Source organism: Stegastes partitus, unplaced genomic scaffold (assembly GCF_000690725.1).
Source record: "Stegastes partitus isolate 25-593 unplaced genomic scaffold, Stegastes_partitus-1.0.2 Scaffold78, whole genome shotgun sequence".
Lineage (NCBI taxonomy): Eukaryota > Metazoa > Chordata > Actinopteri > Pomacentridae > Stegastes > Stegastes partitus.
This window is the reverse complement of record NW_007577809.1, coordinates 322,902-348,149: the sequence shown is the minus strand read 5'-3', so window position 1 is coordinate 348,149 and position 25,248 is coordinate 322,902. Positions and strand designations below refer to the sequence as shown.

The 25,248-nt window shown below is 41.5% G+C and overlaps 1 protein-coding gene across 3 annotated transcripts in view; it reads left to right on the top strand.

Annotated features, from left to right (window-relative positions):
- The first annotated feature begins 402 nt into the window (after positions 1 to 402).
- frya (furry homolog a (Drosophila)) overlaps positions 403 to 25,248 on the top strand; it is a 47,358-nt gene continuing 22,512 nt past the window's right edge. Inside the window, exons 1-23 of one of the 3 annotated variants that reach the window (XM_008276631.1) lie at positions 403 to 592; positions 10,559 to 10,758; positions 14,076 to 14,129; positions 14,903 to 15,042; positions 15,174 to 15,264; positions 15,465 to 15,544; positions 15,644 to 15,724; positions 16,633 to 16,801; positions 17,142 to 17,234; positions 17,354 to 17,452; positions 18,022 to 18,123; positions 18,465 to 18,568; positions 18,992 to 19,100; positions 19,202 to 19,288; positions 21,065 to 21,236; positions 21,357 to 21,489; positions 21,713 to 21,820; positions 22,496 to 22,751; positions 22,950 to 23,132; positions 23,357 to 23,443; positions 23,976 to 24,235; positions 24,456 to 24,645; positions 24,910 to 25,034. In XM_008276631.1, the coding sequence (XP_008274853.1) occupies positions 412 to 592; positions 10,559 to 10,758; positions 14,076 to 14,129; positions 14,903 to 15,042; positions 15,174 to 15,264; positions 15,465 to 15,544; positions 15,644 to 15,724; positions 16,633 to 16,801; positions 17,142 to 17,234; positions 17,354 to 17,452; positions 18,022 to 18,123; positions 18,465 to 18,568; positions 18,992 to 19,100; positions 19,202 to 19,288; positions 21,065 to 21,236; positions 21,357 to 21,489; positions 21,713 to 21,820; positions 22,496 to 22,751; positions 22,950 to 23,132; positions 23,357 to 23,443; positions 23,976 to 24,235; positions 24,456 to 24,645; positions 24,910 to 25,034 (3,104 nt within the window). In that variant the 5' untranslated portion in view covers positions 403 to 411. Of the gene's footprint in view, positions 593 to 5,096; positions 5,326 to 8,709; positions 8,958 to 10,558; positions 10,759 to 14,075; positions 14,130 to 14,902; positions 15,043 to 15,173; positions 15,265 to 15,464; positions 15,545 to 15,643; positions 15,725 to 16,632; positions 16,802 to 17,141; positions 17,235 to 17,353; positions 17,453 to 18,021; positions 18,124 to 18,464; positions 18,569 to 18,991; positions 19,101 to 19,201; positions 19,289 to 21,064; positions 21,237 to 21,356; positions 21,490 to 21,712; positions 21,821 to 22,495; positions 22,752 to 22,949; positions 23,133 to 23,356; positions 23,444 to 23,975; positions 24,236 to 24,455; positions 24,646 to 24,909; positions 25,035 to 25,248 lie in introns of those variants that run through there. The other 2 variants (XM_008276633.1, XM_008276632.1) reach the window with 2 other exon arrangements.

Here is a 25,248-nt window from a genome sequence, read left to right as displayed (position 1 = left end):
ACAGTAGGCAGGGATGTTGTAGCGCTCAGAGCAGCCTCTCTGTCCCTCTCCCACCCTCCTTAGTCACGACTTTGCCCCTCTCTTCTCTGCCTCTTGCCTTTTTTGCTGAAAAGAGGAGGGGCTGTCTTAGTAATCCAATACCTGCCCAATTCATGAATGTTACTGTAAGTTGCTGAACTGCCCTGACAAGTGCAGGGGTTAAAACACATTAGCAGTCTGAAGCTGACAACACTGCCTGCAGAAATTTGCTGCCCAGCAAGGAGAAAGAACTAAAAGTCTGTCAAGAGAGGGGAAAAAGGAAGAGAGAAATTAAAAACTACACTACAAAAAGAGTGGGAAAAACCTGGCACCGCTTCAAATGACTCCTTTAGAAGAATGAAAGAAGTAGCTGTGGGCTTCCAGCCATCCAACATGTCTTCGGAGGAGAGTGCTGTGAGAGACATGGCTGAGAGTGAGACGGATTGTTCTGAAGGACTGGATGAGGTTGTCTTGGGGCGCATTGCCAGCTTACCTCTGGATCCATTCCCACCCAGGGACTTCAGAGGGAAATTTAAAAAGATGCGCCACAAGAAGAGGCCCACCATTCTTGAAAGTAGGTACAGCTTCAGCTCTGTGAAGCCGCATGTAATCGCCTCAAGAATTTTGTTTTTAATTTGTGAGAAATGTGGTTTTTGAGAAAAAACATTTTGCACAGGCAGCACCAGCACTTCAGCCACTATTGCCGTCAATTTGTGAAATTCCTCACCTCCCCGTTGTATTTGTCATAGTTACGCAGGAATCTGACGGCTTGTTAGTAATGGACTCAGCCAGTTGGGGAGTACATTGCACATTTTTTTGTAGTTTAGTTGAACTCTCTGCCACAAATTAGATTTTATCTGACCACACTTTCCAATATTTGTGTCTTTAGAAAAACGAGAAGCAAGCTGTGACTTGTAATAAATTAGGATGTTCAGGAGCAGAATATGTGTGAAAACAAGGGAAGAAGATGAAGAAACGAGGGGCGGCGGGGCAGAGAGTGAGTGTAGGAGGGAGTGAAGGGCTTCAACTTGATAACCGCAGAAACGGCTGAACTGGACAGACATACCTCACATTCCTTACCTTCATCAGAGCTTGATAATGCTTTTAATAAGTGCGTAATGTGTTAGAGCCTTCGCCCACTTAAAGACTAATTACTACCGAAAGATGTTTACAATCTTGTCTATAGTCAGGACAGCATTTCAGAGTTTTTCATCTTCCGTTTTGCCGTTCTGAGAGCGAACATGACTGCTCGACGAGCTGCCAATAAGCTGCAGAAAACATGGTAATTATGAGACTATTAGCGAGGCAGTTTTCCTTCCTGAGAAGTGACACTGATCCTAGTCAGCGTGCCAGCAAACTGTCACTGCTTTGTGTCTGCATGTTTGGCGGCTGTTACCCTGACAAGTTTAGAGATCCCCAGATAAGGTGTTATGCTGTAAACACTGTGTTTAAGTTTCATCAGAGCGGCATTAGGAATTATGTTTTCATGGCATACACTTCTGGATGTTATTATGTGATGTGTTCCTGACACCGAGCTTCTGTTTTTTTTCTTTACACTGGCATATTCATTACCTATATCCTTATGTCGACTCTGACATTTTAGATGTCTGTAAAAGCACACAATCTGTTCAGTTCAGTTTAATTCAGCTTTGTTTAGTAGTACTATTTCACAACACATGTCTTCTGTCATCACTTTCTATTACAGCCACCCCTAATTCTCTCTTCATTAGACTGCTTCTCAAATGATAGAATGCCTTGTACTTACACTGTCACTGTTTTGGATGAGTGGCATTTTTGCAACAAGGAGGAAATTAGTGCCTCACATAAACTACTTTGCTTTTGCATCAGTTCAGCGCAGGGCCTTCAGCGGTACAGATTTGGCAAAAAAAAAGTTATCCTTGGTCTTAAAGTGAAACATTTATTAGCTGCTGTAGTGATTTCAGGCTCATAACGTGTTCCTTTTCTTTAATTCCCTTAATTTAAATCCTGAGATGTCTCCATTAGACTGCCACTGCTTCGACTTCTTCCTGTTTTGTTCTTTGTTTAAAAACAACCCCTGAAAATTCTTCATCCGGGGAATTACATAACCGCTTGCCCTTCGGAGAGCCTCTCACTGGACAAGTCAGGCACATCAGATTATAACTGATGGATAAGTTAGTGTTCAGTGTGTAAAGAATCCGTTTGGGCAGATCTCTTCCAATAATTAAGTGTTTTGCTTTCCGTAATTGGGCCAAGCAATTGTACATAATTAGTCAAATTTGCTTACAGCACATGTAATAGGGGAAAGATGACTCCCTGAACTAGTCTAGGTCATACCTAACACAGCAGAGTTTGCAGAAGTTTTCTGCTTTTATGTTTTTTCAACACGGACTCATGGTCAATATCATCTAGCTTTTTTTTGACAAGAATTTACGAATCTTTCAAAACGATGACAGAACTTTACAAAATAACGTCAATTAATTTAAAAAAGATATAAAAATGTAAAATGTCAAAATTCTTCTCCCAAAAGCAAATCAAATTGAGCTTGATCCAGTACTGAAAAGTACAAAAAATAAATACATACTTTTTATAATCACTGTATTGATCCCAAAACATAGAAAGTATTATTTGTGTCTCTGTAAATTTCTGCTCTGTTTGTTTTAGTAGCAGACAATCTAAGTAATAACAGAGTGAGCTGTGAAAACTAATAATGTCATTATCCTCACCATGTGAACTCAAAGAGTCAGTGTGTAAAGCTGATTTCTTAATATTATAGTTACTGTATCAGTAGCGACTTTAAAGCCGAGCCACATGGTGTTTTATAGCGTCGACGCTGCAGATTTTTCACAGTACAGCAATTTAATAAAGCAATTCGACACTAATCATTGAACAAACATAGATGAAAGTGTTTGATAGGAAGCCAGTCAATGAAATCTGAATTTGTAGTGAGCAAATGTCATAGTTGCTTGGTAAGTTGATGTGTGATGTCATGGCTGAATGAACAAGTGTGTCAGGAATGGCAACAAGTTTGAAGCCCAACCCTCTAAAATGATGGCACAAATCACAACAGTGCTTTTGTGCAAGGAGGTTTTTTTTGTTTTGTTTTGTGGTAACATAATTGAAAATAAATCCTAATGTGAGAAGGAGAGAGAATATTATCGACTGTGTATAAAAATGTCCTAAAGTGCAGTTTTGAAGCTCAGTGCAGTGGCTTCGGCCATTGTCATGTTGGCATTGATTGACTCTTTCTTACTTCTGGTTAATCCAAAATTGAACAAACAGATGAAGTCTGAGTGGATCTCAGGCTGGCCATGCAAACATCCTTGGGCTGGACTGTTCTGTGACAACACCCAGCTGTCACTTAAACTGTTCACACCCCTAATTGTTAATATCTTTAAGCCTAAATACAATTTAACTTGTTGAGTTGTATGAAAATGTACTCCCAGTGCAGTTGTCACGAACTGGCCAACTAGCTATAAGGAGCAAAAGCAGTTTTTGTACCAGGCTGTAAAGTTGTTTATTTCTGATGTAAAGTTGGACATTTTACCACGAGGGTCTATTGGAATCGACTCGCTTTTTGGAGGCAGCTTCAAGTGGCCATTTGAGAAATTGCAGTTTTTGGATTATAGGGAAACAAATTGCAGAGTGTGTCACAAACAAAAATAAACAGTGTGATTGTACAGACACCGCAGGAATACCAGACGGTATTGTCTTTGTTGTAATCAGGACAAGTAAAATATGTGTTTACCAAACGCTGCAGCCACCACTGATGGCATCTCCATCACACTGTGTTATGTAATCAAGGTCAAGTGGCTGTCGCTTGATGGACAGACAGAGTTCTGATAGGATTATACTAAGAGCACTGAGAGGCAGTAGAGGAGGGGGGATTGGAGGATGTGGTTGTCGTCCATATGGTTAAAGACATGCGTCTGTTTTTTTACACAGCAAAATGATGTGAATATTGGATTTAATTGTTACGTGTTCATAAGAAGCTGCAGGAAAGCTTATTTTCTTTTCACAATAGTTTGAGTATTGTAAAAGGATTTTAATGGCATCCATTAAAAGGGCGATAAAGGGAAATCCTGCTTGTCTGGATTCATGCATTTGAGGGCAAAAGGGCACCCATTCAGTTTAGATCCTATTGATCTTCTGCTTTAGCAAAGGATATTTATTTATTACTGTATATTCTGGAAGTCTGTTGCGCAACTTTAGAGCTGTTTAATAGCAATAGTGCTGAAACTGTCACTTGATTAATTAATAAACAGAGAATTTATGTAAAATGTTTTGTTTGATTTTAAAAAAAAAATAATTCTTTGTCTCAGGCTCATGTTGAGCAAAAGTTACAAAAATAATATTATGTGGATCTTTTTTGTTTTCTGTTTCATATCATTGCACATTAATAACTTAATTAATTTGACTGTTGGAGGAGCAAAATTAGGAAGTTCAAGATGATTCATTGGGCTCTATGGAATTGTGACAGAGCTCCTTCTCCTTTTTGTGACCCTTTTTAGATCAAATGAATAACCCATTAATTGAAAAGATATGTGCAAAAGCAAAAGGAAATGCACAATATTTGACAGAGATTTTATTTGACTCCTGTTTAAACTTGGCTCTGTGAAGTAGTAAAGGGGTTAAATGTCATCAGTGAGCCCCTGCTCCCGTTTAGATCCTTTATGTTCCCTTGATCCCGTCTGCTTGCTGATCACTTTAAGCGTCTTCCTCTTTCCACTCCTCTCCCAGATGTTCCCTGTAATGTGTCACGCTTCTCACATTCTCCATCTCCTCTGTCAGTGGCGGTGATCCGTCAGATTTTCCCCAGTCATTCTGAAAGATGCACTCGCCCGGCGCTGTCATCATTATCAGGCCTTGCACGCAGACAAACAGTAGTTATTATTAACTGCGCTCCGCTAAGAGGATTGCTTCCTGCACTCTCAGCCTCCGCGCAGTTATTTAAAGGGAGCTTGCATTGCCGCCCACTGCCTGCCACAGCTTTAGAGAGAGAGAGAGAGACAGAGAGATGTTGAGAGAGTGTGGAGGGAGGGAGAGAGAGAGGGCTGATAGCCAAGGACAGGACACAAGAGGAGGGCGAAAGCAGCGCTAGTGTGTTTTCTCAGGGTCTCGTCAGCACAGCGTTGTGTGCGTCACAGAGAGGTGACAGCAGGCAATACCTGCTGGTCCCAGCTCAACTGCTGCTGCTGCTGCTGCTGCTGGAGGGAAACCACAACTGTAGGGGGGACACTCAGTAAGAAGCTGCAGCCATGGCCAGTCAGCAGGACTCAGGCTTCTTTGAAATCAGCATCAAGTCCCTGCTGAAGTCCTGGAGTGGAAGTGAGTAGCAGTTTGTCTTGTTGTTGTGCTCAGCTGACAGGGCTGACTGACTGCAGCTCTACTGGGAACATGACTTTATAGCCTCATTTTCCTGTTGTGGTCTGTGACTGGAACATGCTGCTGCTCGCTGCAGATCGAGCTCAGCACAATTGCATTGTTCACGATGCCAGTAACTGCGAACTTGGAAGCATCTTACTGTACTTTTAGCAACAGAGCACCACAGGTTTTCAGTTGTCTCTTAGCAACAGCCAGATACATAACTCTGCTGAGAGTTACTGCCCAAGAAGAAGTTGCATATTACTGCAGAAGCACACAGTGTTATGATACAGCTAACAGTACTCAAATGAACTGTGCAGCACAAGTTCTGTTGCTGGTGATTCTGCATATGAATTCTGCACCTTCTCTTTAAATTGCATCTGTATATCACTTCAGCGTCTTTTACTTGAGTTTCTGACAGAGTCTAAATAGCGCTTATTAGGTGCGAGGACACAGTAATAGGATTAGCGAAGGTTCAGCTTGGTTGCATGTTCTGTCCAGAGCTCACAGCTTCACTGCCTTCCACTGGGCCCATGAGACTGGGATGGAATGCCTTCCTGCTTTTGACCATGACATTATTCTTCTTTAGGAGAGATATGAGAGGTGCTACAGAGGATGGATGCTAAAACCTGCAGAAAACTGGAAGAGCAGGCAGTAAACAGGGAAACAGCAGCTTAGCTGTTTAAGCAAGTGTAATATAGATTCCTGACTAAACCAAAAATTGTTTACTTACTAAAATAAAACCTGCCAGCGCCTAATATATAAAGTGAGAAATGCGAGTGAGTTAGCTGCAGCGCCTGGGCAGTGTGGTACCTTGTATATATCTTTTGAATCTGAATGTAAAGAGATACCACAGAACATGCTGTCCCTGTCTACACACTCAACATTGAGCCATCTCCTGATGATGTTGCATAATCCTCACAGTGGGTCACTTTGCTAAAGTGATAAAGGCACAGACAGTCATTGTACAGTATCAGCAGAGACTCACGTCTATGCATTTAACGTTTCATTAAATATGTGCTCCGCTAATCTCATCTCTCTGCCTCGATTTGCACGAGCTGTTATGTAATGAATCACAAGATGGCAACAGAGACAGTGTAGCTGGTAAAGATTTGTCTAAAAGCACTCTTTATGTTGGGTGTGAGACATATTGGTGGGTGTTTATCTCTTTGTTGTTCAGTATATAAGAAGATCAGCTTTGAAATAGATTCTGCAACCAGCAGTGTGTGTTCCTCTGCTATCGGTCACATTCTGTTTGCACTGTGACCACAAGGTTAACAAACTCAGGACCCTTTTGACAGTGGCTTTAATAAGTCAGTGTGTCCAGCTCTAATAAAACAGTGACAAACAGCAGCACAGAGCTGGCATTGTGCAGCAGCGACATCAGGTCTGCTGTTCAAAGTGCCTGAAGGCCAGTCCTCCATCAGCCAATCAGAGCAGGGGAAGAGCTGTTGGGAGCCGGGCACAGCAGTGCTCGTCTGATGAGAAGTCAAACATGCCGCTCGCTTGTTATTTATCCACTGTCATGAAATGTAATCGTGCTATTTTTATGTTTGGTTTTTAATCTTGAATCATTTCGAACTGTTTTTATCCCTATTCTTTCAGCTACAATGCAGTTCCTGTGTCATTTTCGGCCAAATCCTTAAATCTTTCTTCTTTGTGTAGCCGTAAAATACTTCCGCTCTATTTTTGCGGAGCTAAAAATAGTATTTCAACAGCAACTAAAGTTAAACGTAGAGGAGTCCCATCTGTTTAGTTGGAAAAGACAGATGCAGGCTTTTACACAGGGACTTATATAATTGGCCTGAAACGCTCTCTCACAGCGGGCAGCAGTTTCCAGCATGATGTCAGCTCGCTAAAGCAGGGCTGATGGTCAATAGTTTGAGACCGTCATTTTAATCTGCTTTTCATGGAGGTCTGTAATAACTCCCTCTCTCTCTCCACACGCTTCCCACTTTCTGAGACACTCAAACTGTGAACTTGCAATTATGTATTAGTATTATAACGCCGCGGCTCCATCGGCTCCAGCTGTTCCCTCTCTTTTGATAAACGCTTCAGCAGAAATAGTTCAGCTTGAACTTGAGATAGCATTCCAAGAGATTTGCAGCAATTATTATGGAATCGTCATAGATTAATGTTAGTTCTAGTGACTTATTCAGTTTGAGTTTAATATGGAAATATATTCAGTGTGGCACATCTGGTTGTTAGGAAGAGTTGGTTCTTTTTGTTTGGCCTGAAACTTTACGGCCTAAACTCGCCAACAACATTTTGTCACTTTTTTTTTATTAACTCTACATTTTGCTGGAGCACCTAAAACAGTGTCCTTTTATTCCAAGAATGAAGTATGAATACTGTACAGCGGTGGAGGAGAATAGTAGCGTTGGGCATTACAAAGCATGCATTTCCTACTACTCACTCACAGAAATGCAGTGTCAGTGTTTCTTACAGAAGCTGAACAAAGTGTTCTCAGAGGTCTATGTTGATATTGGAATTTCTGGTCCAGTTAAAGAGGTCAGTGGTATCTAAATATCCACCCACTCTGTTCACAAACGGCCGCTAAAGTGGTTGTTTACTCAGCGGGAGCGTCTCTGCGGACTGCATTATATATATACGTGTGTGTGTGTGTTTATGTGTGTGCAAGAGAGAGGCACTTGTTAGCTTGTCTGCATTGTCCCCGAGGGAGCACCACCATGCTCAGGGTGTTTCCAGCATGGCGATGATGTAATGCATGCTGTGCTCGAGCTCCTTGTTTGCAGAGTCACATGTCGCGTCTGAGACTTCGTACAGTGCTGAGAGCAACAGAAAAGAGCTTGATATGCACACTGGCTCCTTTCTTTAGGCTTTAATTTCTAGTTTAAGTATTGGCATGGGAGAATTTAGATAAAAAGACGTGTTTATTTCATTGTACTGAGGTTCAAAATGTTATAGGAAACAGATATGCATGCACACAGACCCTCTGTTCCTGGGAAGTTCCTTAAATCCATTGCCTTAAGAATCTCTAGTTCTTTTTCTTGAAGCCATAAGTTGTGAGGGCACAGTTTGAGTGTGCCTGATCAAGAATGGTGTTTACACACTGTTGTCTGTGCCTCGTGCTTCAGGATCACAGATACGAGCAAAGGGGAGGGAGGGCTGCTCTGTCAGTATAGTGTTTACCCCAGGATAAATATAGTCGCACAACTATGCCACCATAGCATGTTGGACCTCATTACTGTGCTGTGCCTCAGCTAAAAATTCCCACCTGACCTTCACTCTTGGAAGGCACCGGTTGGTCACAAGGCTAGAGGAAGCCATAGCAGAAGCAGCTCAGAGAGAGAGAAAGAGTGAGCGAGAGAGATCCAGCGATTGCGTGGTCTCCCGTACCAAACACTACTCCCACTTTTTAAAACACACCCGCCGTTGGCTCTGTGCGCCATGGAAACTATACCCAGGAGGACAGAGCCAGCTGACACACAAGACATGGAAGTTGGTGGATTTTACTAGTGAGCGTTTGTCTCGACTCAGGACAACCCTGGATACCGTATCCTCCTTCCCCACTATGGACGGGACAGCTGTGTGCTGGAGTAAGGCCAGCGTCATCAGCTTCATCAAGGGTCTGGGTAGGTGCTGAGTTGCCACGAGTGAGGGAAGCATGTTCTGAGAGCCATAAAAGGTCGTCACACATGCTGGGCATTCCTTGAAAGATAACCAATGGTTCATGTCCTGAGAAGACCTGGAGGAGAAAAACCTATTTGCTTGGCACCAAAAATGATTCTCCAACTTCTCTTGTGCAACTTTGGTAGTGCCACATACTTTGAGCTGCCTCTAGAAAAGAATGCCGATTAGAAGTTTGGCTTTGTTTTTCTGCTCTGCACGACATGTGTTGATGTGCGAAATCTCAGTTCCCCCTTTCACGTTTGTGGATGTGTTTGCATTTTCCTTCAGCTTCGTGTAGAGAGATAGAGAGTAAAAGGCGATTTAATAAAGCTGTTTCTAACCTGTCAACAAATGAAATGCAGGAAAGTCTATTCTACTTTTGGTTCCTCATCTGGCAGACAAGCGAATTAAATCATTAAATTACTATCTATCCAATTCCTCTGCTTATTTCACGCTTTAGATTTTCGTTTCCTCACAACTTAACTACACACATATCATCAATTGAATATCGAGGCTCAGTCAGCCCACATGTGTTGTACATGATATACAAGACTACAGTGTACATGGTAAAGATCTTTCTAATTATACTGTGTAAAAAAGAAATAAATACATGTTTCGCATTTCTTCAGATTTGTGGCTAGGTGTGGCCATCTCAGGCTTGTTCGGTTTGTTTATATTTATCTCACAATAATTTAACCATTTCTCCAAATCTCTCAATATGACAGTCGCACTTTGCGCAAGGTGTATTTGATCTGTTTTGATGTGTAATTTCATAGAATAAAACCAAACTAAATAGCTGACTCTGCAGCCTGCAGTTTGATATGTGACTTTGACAGATGTACAGTAATGTGCTCCTGTCACAGTCTTGGCTGTACTCTGCTGATGTGACTTCTGCTCAGTCACATTTATGACATGATGAAGCTGAGGAAAATGTGGTTCTCGTTGTACGGCAGTAAGTCTATTCTGTCCTCTCTGAATATTTCACACCAGATTTATGGCACTTTGTGAGGTTAACGTGTGGTTACTAGTCGCAGAGGTTTGGGTTAAATTAAAATTTCACGCTCCTAATGAGATGTGTGTTTGCATTTCTTTACTATTTTTAGCACTTTTGCGTCTGAAGCCAGCCGAGTGTGACGCCGAGGTAAATTTTTAACTTGTGAGTTTGTTCATGGGTTTTTTGCGGCCTGAGAAAGGCTATCCGTAATTAAACATCATAACACTGGCTGAAGGACGGTCACATGCACAAGATTCTTACTTCCCGCAAAGGGCAATCTTTGGTACGAAATGAAAACACCAGCTGCCGACCACGGTGTTTTAATTTCCATATGTGCTCTGTTCACTGTAGCAATAGGAAAGAAAAAGCAGACTCGGGGCAAGCCAGTGCCCTTTGGACAGTCTTACTCAGGAATGCTCAACATGTTGGGAACTTTTTGTCCATGTTTGGAAACTTCTCTGCGATGCCCTGTTCGGTGATCGCTCCCTGATTCTGTCCGAGTCATTTGTGCTGGAATTGGTCAAAGTGTTATTTAACAAAACTGTTTCCCATCTTGTGCTTTTTCCGCAGCCTCACCCGTGGGGAACGGATACAGTAAACCTCCCATCCCTCCAGTCTGCTGTCCTCAGGGAGAGAAGGGTCCTCCAGCCATGATGCCCATCAGCATCGACCCGGAGAGCAAACCGGGCGAGTACGTCCTCAAGAGCCTGTTCGCCAACTTCACCACCGTGTCCGAGCGCAAGATCCGCATTATCATGGCCGAGCCGCTGGTGAGTGGGCGGAGACTGACGGACTAGATGGTTACTGCTCCTGGTTAATTTTAGAGCAAAAACATACTCCCAAGAGTCTTATATCTGCAAAAATATCAAAATATTCAAAGTTCTTGTTTGCTGCTCCATTAATCATCTTGTGAGAACCTTGTGGGTGTTTTGAGGCACTTTGACAATGTCAGACAGGAAGACTGAGAGACGGGGCAATAGTTTATGGTTCGACAGCAATCAATTACATACAATGGTGCAAGTATTTAGATCCTTTACTTAAAATAGAGAGAGGAAAATAAATGTTTCAATATAACAGTTTGAAATTTACAAATACAGGTCATCAAAAACAATGACAGCATTTAAATTATAGTAATTGAATGGCACAAAAGCAGTTGTGATGTGTAGTTTTTACAAAAATATTTGGTATGCAGAGATTATATCGATCTTATGGATTAGTCAGTTAGACCAAAAGAATGATTCAACAGGTATTTTGACAGTTGATTTATAATTAAAATAATTTTCCATTTCCAACTCTGTGAACTGAGGGCTTGTGGCTTTTCAAGTCATTTGAAGATGTTACCTTTGACTGTGGGACAAGATGATGGACGTTTTACTCTTTAATCTAACATTCTATATATCACACAATTAATGGAAAGAATAACCGGTAGATTCGTCATGAAAATAATCACTTGTTGCGACCCTGTCATAATATTTTCAGTATTTTGATGAGAAAAGTGCCTGAAAAATAATCCGTATAAAAAAGGTTTCGGTTCTTCTTCCAGTATTTAATCTTTTGCATTTGGAACTGACTCGCAGCTTTGTTATTTTGATCTATTGTTTTCTGACTTGCTGCTAAAGATACAGATTTATGATCATTTCTGGAAAAGCAGATGAAGGTAAAAGCTGCCAGTAAAATCTTCCAAGAGAGACTTTTTGTGCGGTGGAAGGTGGAGCCGCTCGGTAGGGCCAACAGCAGCTGTTATAAATAATTCTTTTTACTGAAAGGCAGGTGGGGAAGAGCCATTGTCTGTTACTGTGGGCACCATTTACCACCTGCTCCTAGAACCACGTTAGTATCTTACAAATGCTATTGAAAGTCAGCCAAAAATGACCGACTGATCCACATTACGAGGAAACTGAAATGCGTTTAGCGGTAATTGTCATACCTTGTGCTTCGTGTCCTATGGCACGGTTGAGTTGTTTACCAGAAATAGTTACACTTCCATGTGATTTTTAACAGGTCTGATATACTGTGTGTTGTACTTGCAGTCTTACATCAGTGAGGCTGCTGTGGACATGCTGTCTCCAGTTTTAGTGGCTGTGATTTATGTGTAGCTGTTAGTCACTGGCCTCGGTCTGCAGGGACGTGTTAATTACCACAGGGAAAGTGTGCAGCCCCTAGTTTTCTTTTTTCGTAATATCCTCTAGAGAACGGAAGGGAGGATGTGTCTCGCTTTGTATTTCCTCTCAGTGGAGAACTGTCTGAGTAAATTGTTTTAGCTTTGCTGTATCGTTATCGGCATACAGTTGTCCCCCCTTGTTCCTGAACTTCTTTGACCTCCGTGAACCCCAAATCCTTCCGGTGGGTTTGAAAGGCATGTTGTCTTTGAAATAAATCACCAAAATTACACCAATTATGAGAACCAGAAACCGTAAAGACAGACATAATTGTTGGATTTCCAACTTTACAATGACTCTTAAACTGCTCCTCTGTGACTTGCCGTTCTGTTGGGAAAAACATCCAAGTCTAACCTTAAAATTGTGGCAGTTAATCAAAATCACTTTGATCTACGTGTCTCATTCAAAGATTTACCAAAAATATTTATACTTTTTTTTTGTTTTCTGCTCTCCGTGGTGCAGCCAAGAGGCTATTAGTGACTGCCATGAGTAATAGTCAGGTGACAAAAATTCAAAGATTTTAGGTGAACTTGGCTGAATTGCAGACTATCCTTACACAGAGCGGATACTAGACAAGTATGGAAATTAATACATAAATAAAAAATGTAAGTAGTCAAATAAACATATAGTATTTGGAGCAGAACGATCCCAGACCCAAGCCAGTACACAAACCAGTGATCTCCTAGCTGTGAGGCGACAGTGATAACCACCGAACCACCCACAGAACTATATGCAAACGAAAAACTTTATATTCAGGTTGCAAAAATACACTCATTTTTTAAAAAAAAAATGCCATAAATTCCTGAGGTGATTGAATACAGTGTTAGTGTATCCGGCTGCCACGAAGGGCAGTAAAATCGGTGAAAGCCTGACAGTGCAAAGAGGCATCGACTTTTCTGTCATTCCAGCACAGATGGGCTCCTCAGATGCAAGCATTTGTCTAAAAACTGAAAGGTTCATCAGTGCATGGGGCTTAGCTGGTGTTCCAGCTGCAGGAAACAGAGAGAGAGAGAGAGAGAGAGAGAGAGAGAGAGCGACATTGCCGTCAGCCCACACAATGTCAATGTCACTCACATTAGACAGTTAGCTATTTTGGATTAATCAGCAAGTGATGTGCTGTCTGGCTGATGAGACAGCAAAGGGATGTATCTGGGATAGCAGAGTAGCAAAAAGGTAAATGAAAGCAGATGCTCTGATTCGCGGCGCCACAGATTAGATGGCAATTTTGGGTTAAGTGTCGACATAAACATCCTCCTGTTACTGATTTAGATGGACTGCTTTGTCATTAAGTCAAAAAAGTATCTCTAAAAGCTGCAGTGAAACACATCAAGTAATTTTATTTATTTATCCTAGTTTTAATTTATTTGTTTCCCAGAAGGTTACAGGTAAATGTTGAGGCGCGGTGTTTCATTTATGTACAAATTAAATCAGCTTGCAACTTATAAAGCCTTAATGTGTTTTATTGGAACTACTTGGGAAAACTACGATTAGTTCAAAACACCAGTTTTTTATAGACGTTTAAGCTCATTCAGCCTTCATTTGCTTCTAATAATGTGACCTGATATCACCCAGAAGCCATCTACAGGACTGTCCGCTTCACAGGAGATGAGTATGTTGAGCCTAAATCCCTCCTGAAGGCTTTTATCTCAGATGATAGAAGACTGTAATAATGGGAGCTGTCATGAATGGCCCATCTCTAATACTGTACGTGACCCTGCCTGCTCATGCCAGGCAACAGACTGACTGATGGCTCTCTCATTAGCTGGGCTGTAATAAAACCCTGTTCAAAAATACTCCACACTCACCGGACCGGGCGGATACAGTTATAAGCTACAGTCCAAACTTCTAACAACTTTCCCAGGTTCTAATCTGTCGAATTAAGAAAACATACAAAGTTGTAAAATGATGCCCTTTTTCTGTGTTTTCAGGAAAAGCCATTAACAAAGTCACTACAGAGGGGAGAAGATCCTCAGTTTGACCAAGTAAGTGCAGAGGAATACAGGCAACTGTTCATTTTAACCTGCATGAGATGACTTTTTATTTTACATGAAAACCTTGCAGCGCCGATGATATAAAGGACTGTGTTAAATGCTGCTCTGGTGATGCACTGCAACATGAAAGAGTCAATGGTTGAAAGCCTCGCTCACATCCCAAAAGGTCTTTCAGATTCAGTCAAGGGCAGGGGTGTTTACCTTGAGAGCTGGCACTGGCTCGGCACTAGGTGTGTCCAGCAGGTCTGTGGCTTTGCAGAGAAGGCCCTTTCACAGCCACAGAGGTGTGTTTGTGCTGCTGCGCGAGGCCATTCAGCAGCCACACAGAGCCAGGATTCTTCTCCAGCCTGGTGCTGAATGAAGGGCTCGCTGTGTTCCCCAGTCCGGCCAGACTCTCCTCCCTTCCTGTGTGCCCGGCCCGTTCCTTCCTTTCCCTCTCCCTCCCCCAAGACTGAGGGAGGCAGCCCCATGGGCACCGTGTCTTTCTGTATAGTCCCAATAAGGACCAACACACTCTCCAATCTCAGTTCTCTCTCTAAATGCAGCCTTGGGCTTTACTTAAAAGCTGCCTCATTTAGCCGTATTTGTTGTTTAAATGTAGGAAACATGATGAAATGTAAATGAATCCTTGTGTGCTGTTGGAATTTTAGGTAAAATTGCTGCACAAATAAACAAAGGAAGCACTGATTGCTATCTGTTGCTCTGGTATGTTAACTGCTTCACACGAATGTACATTTGCACGATGTATGTCTCGTTTCTTCTAGTTGATAAGCACCATGAGCTCTTTGGCTGAATACAGTCTCCCCTCCATCCTGCGCACTTTGTTCGACTGGTACAAAAGACAAAACGGACTGGAGGAGGAGCTGCACGAGTACCGGCCGAGAGCCAACACCAAGTCCAAAAAGTGAGAATCGATGCTCTGATCTCTCCAACGTGCCACCTGTGGAAATCATAAAGAAAAAACAAGAGTGAAGCTCCCATGTAATCCTACGACTGTGGCAAACCTGCTGTTCTTGTATTTTCTCTTTCAAACAGTGACGAGCAGCAGAGGGATTATCTACTTGAAAGGAGGGATTTGGCCATCGACTTCATCTTCTCTCTTGTGCTTATAGAAGTTTTAAAACAGGTGACTTGACCACACCTTCAGCTACACAAAAGCTACTTAAAGATAATCTTATTATTTTAGGGTATAAAGCTCACTTCCATAGAACTCCTTTGATTTATTGTTACTAAAAAAAATGTTCTTGACATGGCCAGTATTTCAAGAATATCTTTTTTTTTCCAAAGTACATTCTCATGCCAGCGTGTCTCCTGATTCTTACCTAGATGCCGCTCTACCCGGTGCTCGACAGTTTGGTGAATGAAGTCATTAACTTAGCCTTTAAGCACTTTAGATACAAAGAGGGGTAAGCTCTCATCCCTTCCAGCACCGTTTATTTTTCTTTCATATATCTAAGTTTCTCTAAGGTTCGCTTCTCTTTGCCTAATATCGTGTCTCCCTGCAGGTATCACGGTCCTAACACTGGCAACATGCACACTGTAGCAGACCTCTATGCTGAAGTCATAGGAGTATTAGCCCAGTCCAAGTAAGTAGCAAAGACAGGACAATGATTATATAATTGAATGTTATTGTTTTTCCATCTTAATTTAGTGGCTGTCAAATCTTTATTCTCTGCTTTGTTGGGGTTTGTCACATCATGTTGGTGTGTTACCATTCCGAACGTCTTTCTGCAAAACATCGCCCGGTTCAGGAGACTGGAACGCACTGAAGGGACGACATGCTTTTAGACAGGTCCCCTTCACACCAAACTTGGACTGGAAATTGATGTCTGTTTATTTGAAGTTTTTAGATCATTGCAGCAAGGAGCAATCCCTTAAAATAGAGATATGGTTAGTGAGCATGCCGCATACCTCCTCTCCAAAGTGCGCTCTGCTTAATTTCCTGTGAGAGATGCTTCACTGAAGGACTTATATAGAGATCTTTACTCTTCTCTGAAAAAAAGAGGGAACGAGTTTGACCAAAATTAAAATTGTATTGGCAGTATTTTCACAGATGCGGTTTCTTAATCATCACTTCTGTTGAAATAATACACTATTTTTTCCTCACATGAGCAAGATACAGAAACAGCTGGATTCACTTTCGTACAAGTGCAGCACCAGCCACCAGGGAAGAGATTAAGAAACGCTCTTATAAGCTCCCATGATGAATTAATGTCTAAATTTAGACCAGCTGAAGAATCCCATCTCTGGTTCAATTTGGGCAAAGGATCAGGTGCTAGACAAGGAGTTCATCTTGGGCCGCAGACTCGCAGTCGTAAAGCGTGGAGACAAGGGGGGGATATTTTTGGGAGGCTTGCGCTCCCTTGAATATTGCAACTGTAGTCCCAGCTCCAGAGTTCTTACTTTTTTGTGGAAGTGCTGATTTGGGATTCGTCTGACTGAGCTGTGAATGCATGTCTTTATATAGAATCTGAATGAGTTATTTTATTCTCAGGTTTCCTGCTGTGAAGAAGAAGTTTATGACTGAGCTGAAGGAGCTGCGGCAGAAAGAGCAGAGTCCATATGTAGTGCAGAGCACCATCAGCCTCATCATGGGGGTCAAGTTCTTCCGAATTAAGATGTATCCCGTCGAGGATTTTGAAGCCTCTTTTCAGTTCATGCAGGTACAACAGACTTCAGTAAATGAATCATAGTTCAGTACAATCAGTATAAACTGATGAAATGTTATTAACCATACATTCAGAATCTGTTTTCTTTTCTTATGTATTGCCTGTCATTTGATTTTTGGGTTTTAAAACTATTAGATACTTAAAGATTCCCATCATTGTTAAGATTTCCTGCCCTTGACTATGTTTCCTTTTGGCTTTGTCATGCAGTTTGTGGATTACATTCACCATCCATTAATAGTAAAAGTCTGTTTATCTCTTGTGTAAATCCTTTCCTAACTTTCTCCACATGTACAGTAGATCTAAGTTGGACAATCTGCTCCTTTCTTTTCCACAGGAGTGTGCCCATTATTTTCTCGAAGTCAAGGACAAGGACATTAAGCATGCCTTGGCTGGCCTTTTTGTTGAGATTCTGGTTCCTGTTGCAGCAGTAAGAAGTTTTATTTTTCTCCCGTACATGTTGCATGTATCACAGGCTAATTGATTTCAGTGGAAAAACTGTGCAGAGGATCGTTTCTTTTCACGTGACCCCGTCTGGTGTTGTCCTAGGCCGTGAAGAACGAGGTGAACGTGCCCTGCCTGAGGAACTTTGTGGACAGCTTGTACGACACCACCCTGGACTTGTCCTCCAGAAAGAAGCACTCGCTGGTTAGTTACAGAGCAGAAAACAAACTGACACTGATTGTTGGCTCTCTGTTTTCCCTCTGACACCCTCTGCTGCATGCTGGATGCCTGTGGTCTCTGTGAATCCTCAAGGTCACTCTTGTGTAATGTTATTTTACAACGTAGAAATAATTTATGAGGGCAGACAGGCAGTCATTTCTAAACACAGAAAAGAGCATGGAAGCAATGCAGCATGCAGTATCTAAGCAAATGTAAAGTCCCTTCTCTAAAGCATTTCACCACAGTAGTTCATAGGTATTAAGAAAGAAAACAGCCCTTATGAAACTTTTCTGAGAAGGTCTACATTCCTCCGAGGCAGCATTTTATAAGCAATGCATGATCAGCAAAGTCTTTATTTTTTTTTAAAAGAGAGAAAAAAAAGATTTAAAATGTACTTATGCAGATGTGGCTCAGAGATAATACATTCCTTAAGTTGTCCATTTAAAAGACAAATACTACACATAGAGAGTATACTTTTTAAATATAAGTTGAAGCTATTTTTACCCAAGCAATATATAATTCTGGAATCTCAACACTTGCTATCCTCTGCTCAGGCTTTTTACCCCCTGGTGACGTGCCTGCTGTGTGTCAGCCAGAAACAGTTCTTCCTTAACAGATGGCACGTCTTCCTTAACAACTGCCTCTCAAATCTGAAGGTAATGTAACCCGGAAACCAGCAGCCATTAAGTCAGATTACAGCTGTCTTTGTTTACCATCGAGGGGTATTTAGATCTGTAAAGCTGTGTGTATCACGTGTGCATCTGTGTTGCACAAAATACTGATAGAAGTGTCTTAATTGTTATTTGGTATTTTATTGTCCGCATGGCACGATAACACTGAGAGTTGAGTGCTTTAGACTGTAATTATTGCAGCAATATAAGCGTTGGGTGATTACAGTAATGATCTCATTTAGTTATTGCATCATAATCTGAAATAAATACCACTTTCAGGCTGGTTCTGTCACTGACTTTCTTTTATAAATGTGATTTTATTACAGAGTAGAGACCCTAAAATGGCTCGTGTTGCACTGGAGTCCCTGTACCGACTGCTGTGGGTTTACATGATCAGAATCAAGTGTGAGAGCAACACTGCAACACAGGGGTAAATATCTTTTAGTGTTTTCAATGAGCATGAATGAAAAATGTTTTAGTTTATATTTGCAACTGGATTTTAAGGAAAGAGCAAAAAAGTTCATTTCAGGAGCAGTTTTAGACCAAACCGTCTATCCTTGTTCTGGATTTTATTGCAGTTTGGTGAAACATAAATACTTAGTTCTGCACGTGCATGTCCAGGAGTGCTGCTTTTCTGTGCCAGTGGCCCACAGGTTTATCAGCAGTTATTATGAGCCTGGGCCCACTTGAGGAATCCCAGACAGGCCCAGCCAGACTTTTTAAATGTGTTAATTAGGCCTAAAATAAACATGTCTTAAAATAAACCTCCTTTCAAGCAATAGAACACTGTACAAAACTTTTAAATGCTTGCTCAAGGTGTCCTCATAACGTGTTCTTTTCTTTTCCTCCACAGTCGACTCAACACCATTATTACAACACTTTTCCCCAAAGGATCCCGCAGTGTGGTACCAAGAGACATGCCCCTTAATATCTTTGTCAAAATCATCCAGTTTATCGCACAGGTAAACACACGGATGTGCTATGCTGTCAGCAGACGTCATATCTCATGGAACCTTGTATAATGTAATGCTCTCATTACACATTTTTCCTTATTCCGTTACAGGAACGACTGGATTTTGCCATGAAAGAGATTATCTTTGACCTTCTGTGTGTTGGGAAACCAGCAAAAGCCTTTAGTCTTAATCCTGAGGTAGGCATTCAGCATTTACTTATACATAAATGTGACACACTTGGGTTTATTTTGTATTTCATGAAGCCCAAATTAAACTTAATTTCCTGAAGTAGTAATACTTTACTTGAAACTTTGCTCTGTGTCTTGAACTTCTCAAATCAAATAAAATCAAGTTTGTTGTCATTTTGCTGTACATACACAGTCGTACAAGAAAGATGAGAGAGTGTTTCTTCAGGATCCAGTAACTTAAAGCAATTTAAATAACCAAGTATTTGCATATCTGAATCAGCAGTTCAGCTTTCTGACAGCTTGAGGAGTGAAGCTGTTGATCATTCTGGAGATTCTTCCTTTAATGCTCCAGAAACGTTTGCCTGATGACAGCAGTTCAAACAGTTTATAGATTATATAATATTATATATATATATTGTATTTCTCACATTCATTCTTAGTTCAAAAGGAAATTACATAGAAGGTCTTTCATACTACTTATGGATGTGTATCTTTTAAAGTAAATACAACATAGTTCTTGTGTTCTTGTGGTCGAAAGTGTATTATCCACACCTTATGATATTGATACAACATTTGAATGTCTGACTGAATAGTGGTCATTCAAGTTATGTATCTACTGGCCTTGGAATTTTATGTTACAGCATTTAACCCACTTTTACACCAGGAGAACTGTTTGAAAACAATACCAGCAATAGTACTAGTAATATTAATAATGATAACTTTATTTGTCTAGAACCTTTCAAAAGCAAAGTTATAAAGTAAAACAAATGTCAAATTAGACAAAATTATACAAATCTAACAAATATTAAGATCCCAAACATGCACCATAAACAAAATATAATAGTCATATCAAATCAAGTCCATGTTTTATACAGCGCTAAGTGTCATTAAAGTGCTCTCCAGAATAACAAGTTTAGAATTTGCATTACAAAAGTAGCCTAACAAGTGTAAATACTGAGGTGAAGGCCCTGTAGTGATATCTATTGTGTGAATGTGGAATTTACATACTAGGGATTAAACCCGGGCTGCAAGGTGGCTCGGTGGTTAGCACCGTCGCCTCGCAGCAAGAAGGTCACCGGTTCGTGTCCTGGTGAGGACACCCAGGATCTTTCTGTGTGGAGTTTGCATGTTCTCCTCGTGCAGCGTAGGTTCTCTCCAGGTTCTCCGGCTTCCTCCCAAAAACATGTTGAGGTTAATTGGTGATTCTAAATTGTCCGTAGGTGTGAATGTGAGTGTGCTTGGTTGTCTGTCTCTAAGTGTAGCCCTGTGATAGACTGGTGACCTGTCCAGGGTGTCCCCTGCCTTCACCCTGAGTCAGCTGAGATAGACTCCAGCCCCCCCGCGACCCTACTGAGGATCAAGCGGTGTATAGATAATGGATGGATGGATGGATGGGATTAAACCCTACAAAAATGATATAAAATACTACTTTGCCTATCTTTAATACATATTAAGCCTGAGACCCTACATTATTATTAATTATAGAGATTAACATCACTCAAGTAAGTGATGTTCCAGCATATTAAGGCTAAGACCACACAGTGTTATTAATTATGGAGATTAATTTGACTAATTTAGTTCTAAAAGGTTGAGCCTATAAAAACATACATGAGAACCCAACAAGTCCAAGGATTCCCAGGTTCCCCTCAAATATGCCCACAGTGGCGCCACCATTGCTGCTGTTGCTAGGTGACTTTATGTAAGTTGCATTCGCTTCAGTAACTGCAGGCTGAAGGATTTTTTTTCACCCCGATAATTAACAGCTGACCTCTCTTTCCTGTTCAGAGAATGAATATTGGTCTGAGAGCATTCCTGGTCGTAGCCGATAAACTGCAGCAGAAGGACGGCGAGCCTCCCATGCCTAACACCGGTTGCACTTTGCCCTCTGGGAACACACTCCGAGTGAAGAAAACATACCTGAGCAAAACGCTGACAGATGAGGAGGCCAAAGTCATCGGTGAGGGAGACAGACCGTGCTCAGGAATGCTGGAAATGTCAGGCTTTTTGCAGACTCACATTACAGCATCAACAGAGTGGATTCTGAACAGTTTTTTTTTTCCTCTCTCGTCTTTTCCAGGTATGTCACAGTATTATTTTCATGTGCGGAAGGCTATTGACAACATCCTCAGACACCTGGACAAGGAGGTGGGACGCTGCATGATGATGACGAACGCTCAGATGCTGAACAAGGAGCCTGAGGACATGATCACGTAAGTGCGCGTATGCATTCTATCATCTCAGCTGCCAAAACATTTAGGTTGGCAAAAGTCCAGAATGATTCAGCAGGGGAGTGTTAAATGTACCACCATTAAATCATTCTTACTTATTAACTCTTTCTGACATTTATCACTATGCTTTGTCAGTTTACACTTAACTGTTAAACACACTGGAAACAATCCTTTGGATTAATGATTAAAATCTGACCTTTTTCAGAGGTGAAAGGAAGCCAAAGATCGACTTGTTTAGGACGTGTGTTGCCGCCATTCCTCGCATCCTTCCCGACGGGATGTCCAAGCCAGAGCTCATTGACTTGCTCTCTCGGTGAGTCACCTGTCTTGTGGAAACAACATTTCTAGGAAAGATCAAGCTCAGGCTGCTCAGTCTGACAAGATAATTGACTGCAGATGTTATCAAGTGTTGTGAAACTTTGTTCCAAAAGTTCCTAACTTGTTGACAGACGCTCAGATACCAGCCAGGGTAATCTTGAATTAAATGTTACCACAATTTGTTTTTTTTTACAGCCTGCAATCAAGTTATTTTTCTGAGCTAGTTACACAACTGTATTTGCATAGACGGATCATTTTTGTTTAACCTGTTAAAAAACAATGCAATGAACTTTAAACTTTGATTTAGTTTTTTTTTTTTTTTTTACTTTAACACATTCAGCAAACGTATTAAACCAACTGCCTGATAACAAATATGCTAAAGTATATAGTAAAAGTTGTTTCAACTCAGGTGAGGAGTTTGTTTTCTGTTGTGGCCCAGTTATACTGAAGGTATTCCAGACTCTAAACACTTAAAACTTCCTGCGTTTCAAGGAAATTCAAGGTGGTTGAATTAAAGAAACCCCTCTCTGGGACTTTATTACTGTTTGTCAAATTTGTACTTCAAATTCTACAGAAAATCCCAACCAAGAAGTCTTCAGGATAAACTGATTGAAAATGTAACCCCACAGACTGACCTAATCTTATTTCTGATTTTTTAATTTCGTCCTAGATTGACAATCCACATGGATGACGAGCTTCGACTCATTGCCCAGAATTCCTTGCAGAGTCTGCTGGTGGATTTCTCCGACTGGCGTGATGATGTCCTGTTTGGATTCACTAACTTCCTGTTACGTGAGGTCCAAGACACCCACCAGGGATTGTTAGATACGTCCCTTAAATTACTGCTGCAGCTGCTCACACAGTGGAAACTGACGCTGGCAGCTCCAGGGAAGAGCTATGACACCACGAAAATGCACACAGTGGAGGTACACACCTTTGTGCTTGTGTCTTAACAAGAGAGAATGACACAGTTTGACTGATGTGTTTTTTCTGTTATCTGGCTTTCTGATTAGTAATGCTGACAAGTATCTGTTGTAGAAATAGAAATCCAACTTACCAATGCTTTACTTTAATAACACAACTTGGAATTCAGCTTTTGTTTTATTTTTATTTTTATGTCACAGCTGCTTCAGAGCAGCTCGAGCCTCAAGATCCCTGCAGAACGAGGTCCTCACTCCACTGTGCTTCATGCTGTGGAGGGACTGGCGGTCGTGCTGCTCTGCTCCTGCCAGCTGAGCACCCGCAGACTCGCCATTGCGATACTGAAAGAGATACGAAGCCTCTTCATGACCATCGGACAGTCTGAGGTAAAACAAACAAGCAGCAGAACTGATCCGGCGGGTTAACTGTGTAGTAAAACCCAATAGTCCTGGTCCACTCTCCTGTACGCTTGATATTATTTATTTTCTTATACTGTATTTAGACTTTTAAATACTCTTTTTTCTATTGTAAATTCGTATGTATCATTCTGTCTGTCGTAGAAACTGATGTTTAATTTACAGATTGAGATTTTATACCTGTTTATCTGCAGGATGATGATAAACCAATGATAGAGATTATGGATCAGCTCAGCCCCATTATCCTGGAGAGCTTCGTCAACGTTGCAGTCTCTGACACAGTAAGTTGTTTGTATCTTCACTTTGTTGCTCAACTGTTTATTTGATCATTTGTTTTTGCTGTTCCGTAGATTCAACTCTATTCCCACTGTGGCAATTTCAGATGACTTGACTTATAAATAGAACAGTGAGATACCCCTTTAAAGAGATGATCGGGCGTCACTCAACAATTTAACCACACTAAACAGCAAATTATTGCTTGTTACGTTTACTGCGAGGCAGGAGCTCGATTTAGTTACTGAGCGAGCAGCTGGAACTGAGCAGCTGTTGGCCAAATGACTCTCATTTACGTAATCATCGGGCTATCAACACGATACTGAGAATTTATTGAGGATGTGATAATGCAGTAAATATCCTTCTATGCATTATGAAAATGGGTTTCTAAATATACTGTGCGATAATCCGATGTTGGACTTTCCTTAATAGCGTGTAAATTATTAGTGTTGCACATAAGAAATTAAACAAAGGCTTGTCGTCGGATATCTAATCCAGTCATGACCCCTGACCTCTGACCCCCGCCGTGCTTGTTTGCAGGCCGCCCTGCCAGCTGGTCACCACGTAGACCTTCAGTGGCTCGTGGAGTGGAATGCGCTGCTCGTCAACAGTCATTATGACATTCGGAGCCCCTCGCATGTGTGGATCTTTGCCCAGTCTGTGAAGGACCCCTGGGTGCTGTGTGTATACAGCCTCCTCCGACAGGACAACCTGCCCAAGCACTGCCCCACAGCCCTCAGCTACGCCTGGCCCTACGCCTTCACTCGAATGCAGATGCTAATGCCGCTGGTAGACCCAAAGTAAGTGCCCGCACATCCTGCAGTGAGATAAGGATGGATAATGAAACACTTCCTCTGTTTTCTATTTTGTTTACTTCCCTTTTTAGTGTTCCTGTTTTTAGCCTGGCCACTTGATACCAGTTTCCCATTGAGCTTAAAACTCCCCCTCAAGATCCTCTGTTAAAAACAGCCGAGATAAAAATAAGGATCTAATAATATTTCCTTTTTTATGATTCTCCAGCAACCCGGTGTATGCAAAGAAAACCAGCACTTCTGGCAGTGGGGATAATTATGTAACCCTGTGGAGAAACTACCTGATCCTTTGCTTTGGGGTGGCCAAGCCCAGTATCATGAGCCCCGGCCATCTGAGAGCGTCGACACCTGAGATCACAGCTCCTACGCCTGACAGCGGTGTCAGCTACGATAACAAGGTAGCTGCCTCCCCCATTTTCCGGCCTTATTAATTCCCTCAGTGCTTTGTCTCTCCAGGATCAGGTGTTCATACTGAGCTTGTTGACGTTCAAACTCAAAGCATCGAATTGCACAGCAGCCATTTCACATGAATGCGACAGGAAGGCAATATATTCTTAACTGCGCAGACACTTATCTCAATGCAGCCCTCAGTAATTAGTGGTGTTCAAGCAGCGTGACAGATTTTATTTGTTTGACTGAACAGTCGCTGTTTGATGTTTCAGGTTATCGGGAGCCCATCTGTGGCTTGGCTTCTGAAGCAGTTGGTTCCACTGATGAGGGCAGAGAGCATTGAGTTGACAGAGTCATTAGTTCTGGGCTTTGGTCGCACCAATTCACTCATATTCAGGTATATCAAAGAACTGTCTTTCAGGTCTTCAACTCTGAATCCTTCCACTGCATTAATGAACCAATTTTACCCCTAATTTCCTTTTACGAAAACTTGTTAATTGTTAAGGTTGCTACTTATGATCTGTAACAGTTTAGTGCCTCTGATTTAAGCTGCTCTTTTAGTGAGACAGAACCAGTCAAATGGAAGTTCCATTATTTTCTCCATAATTAAA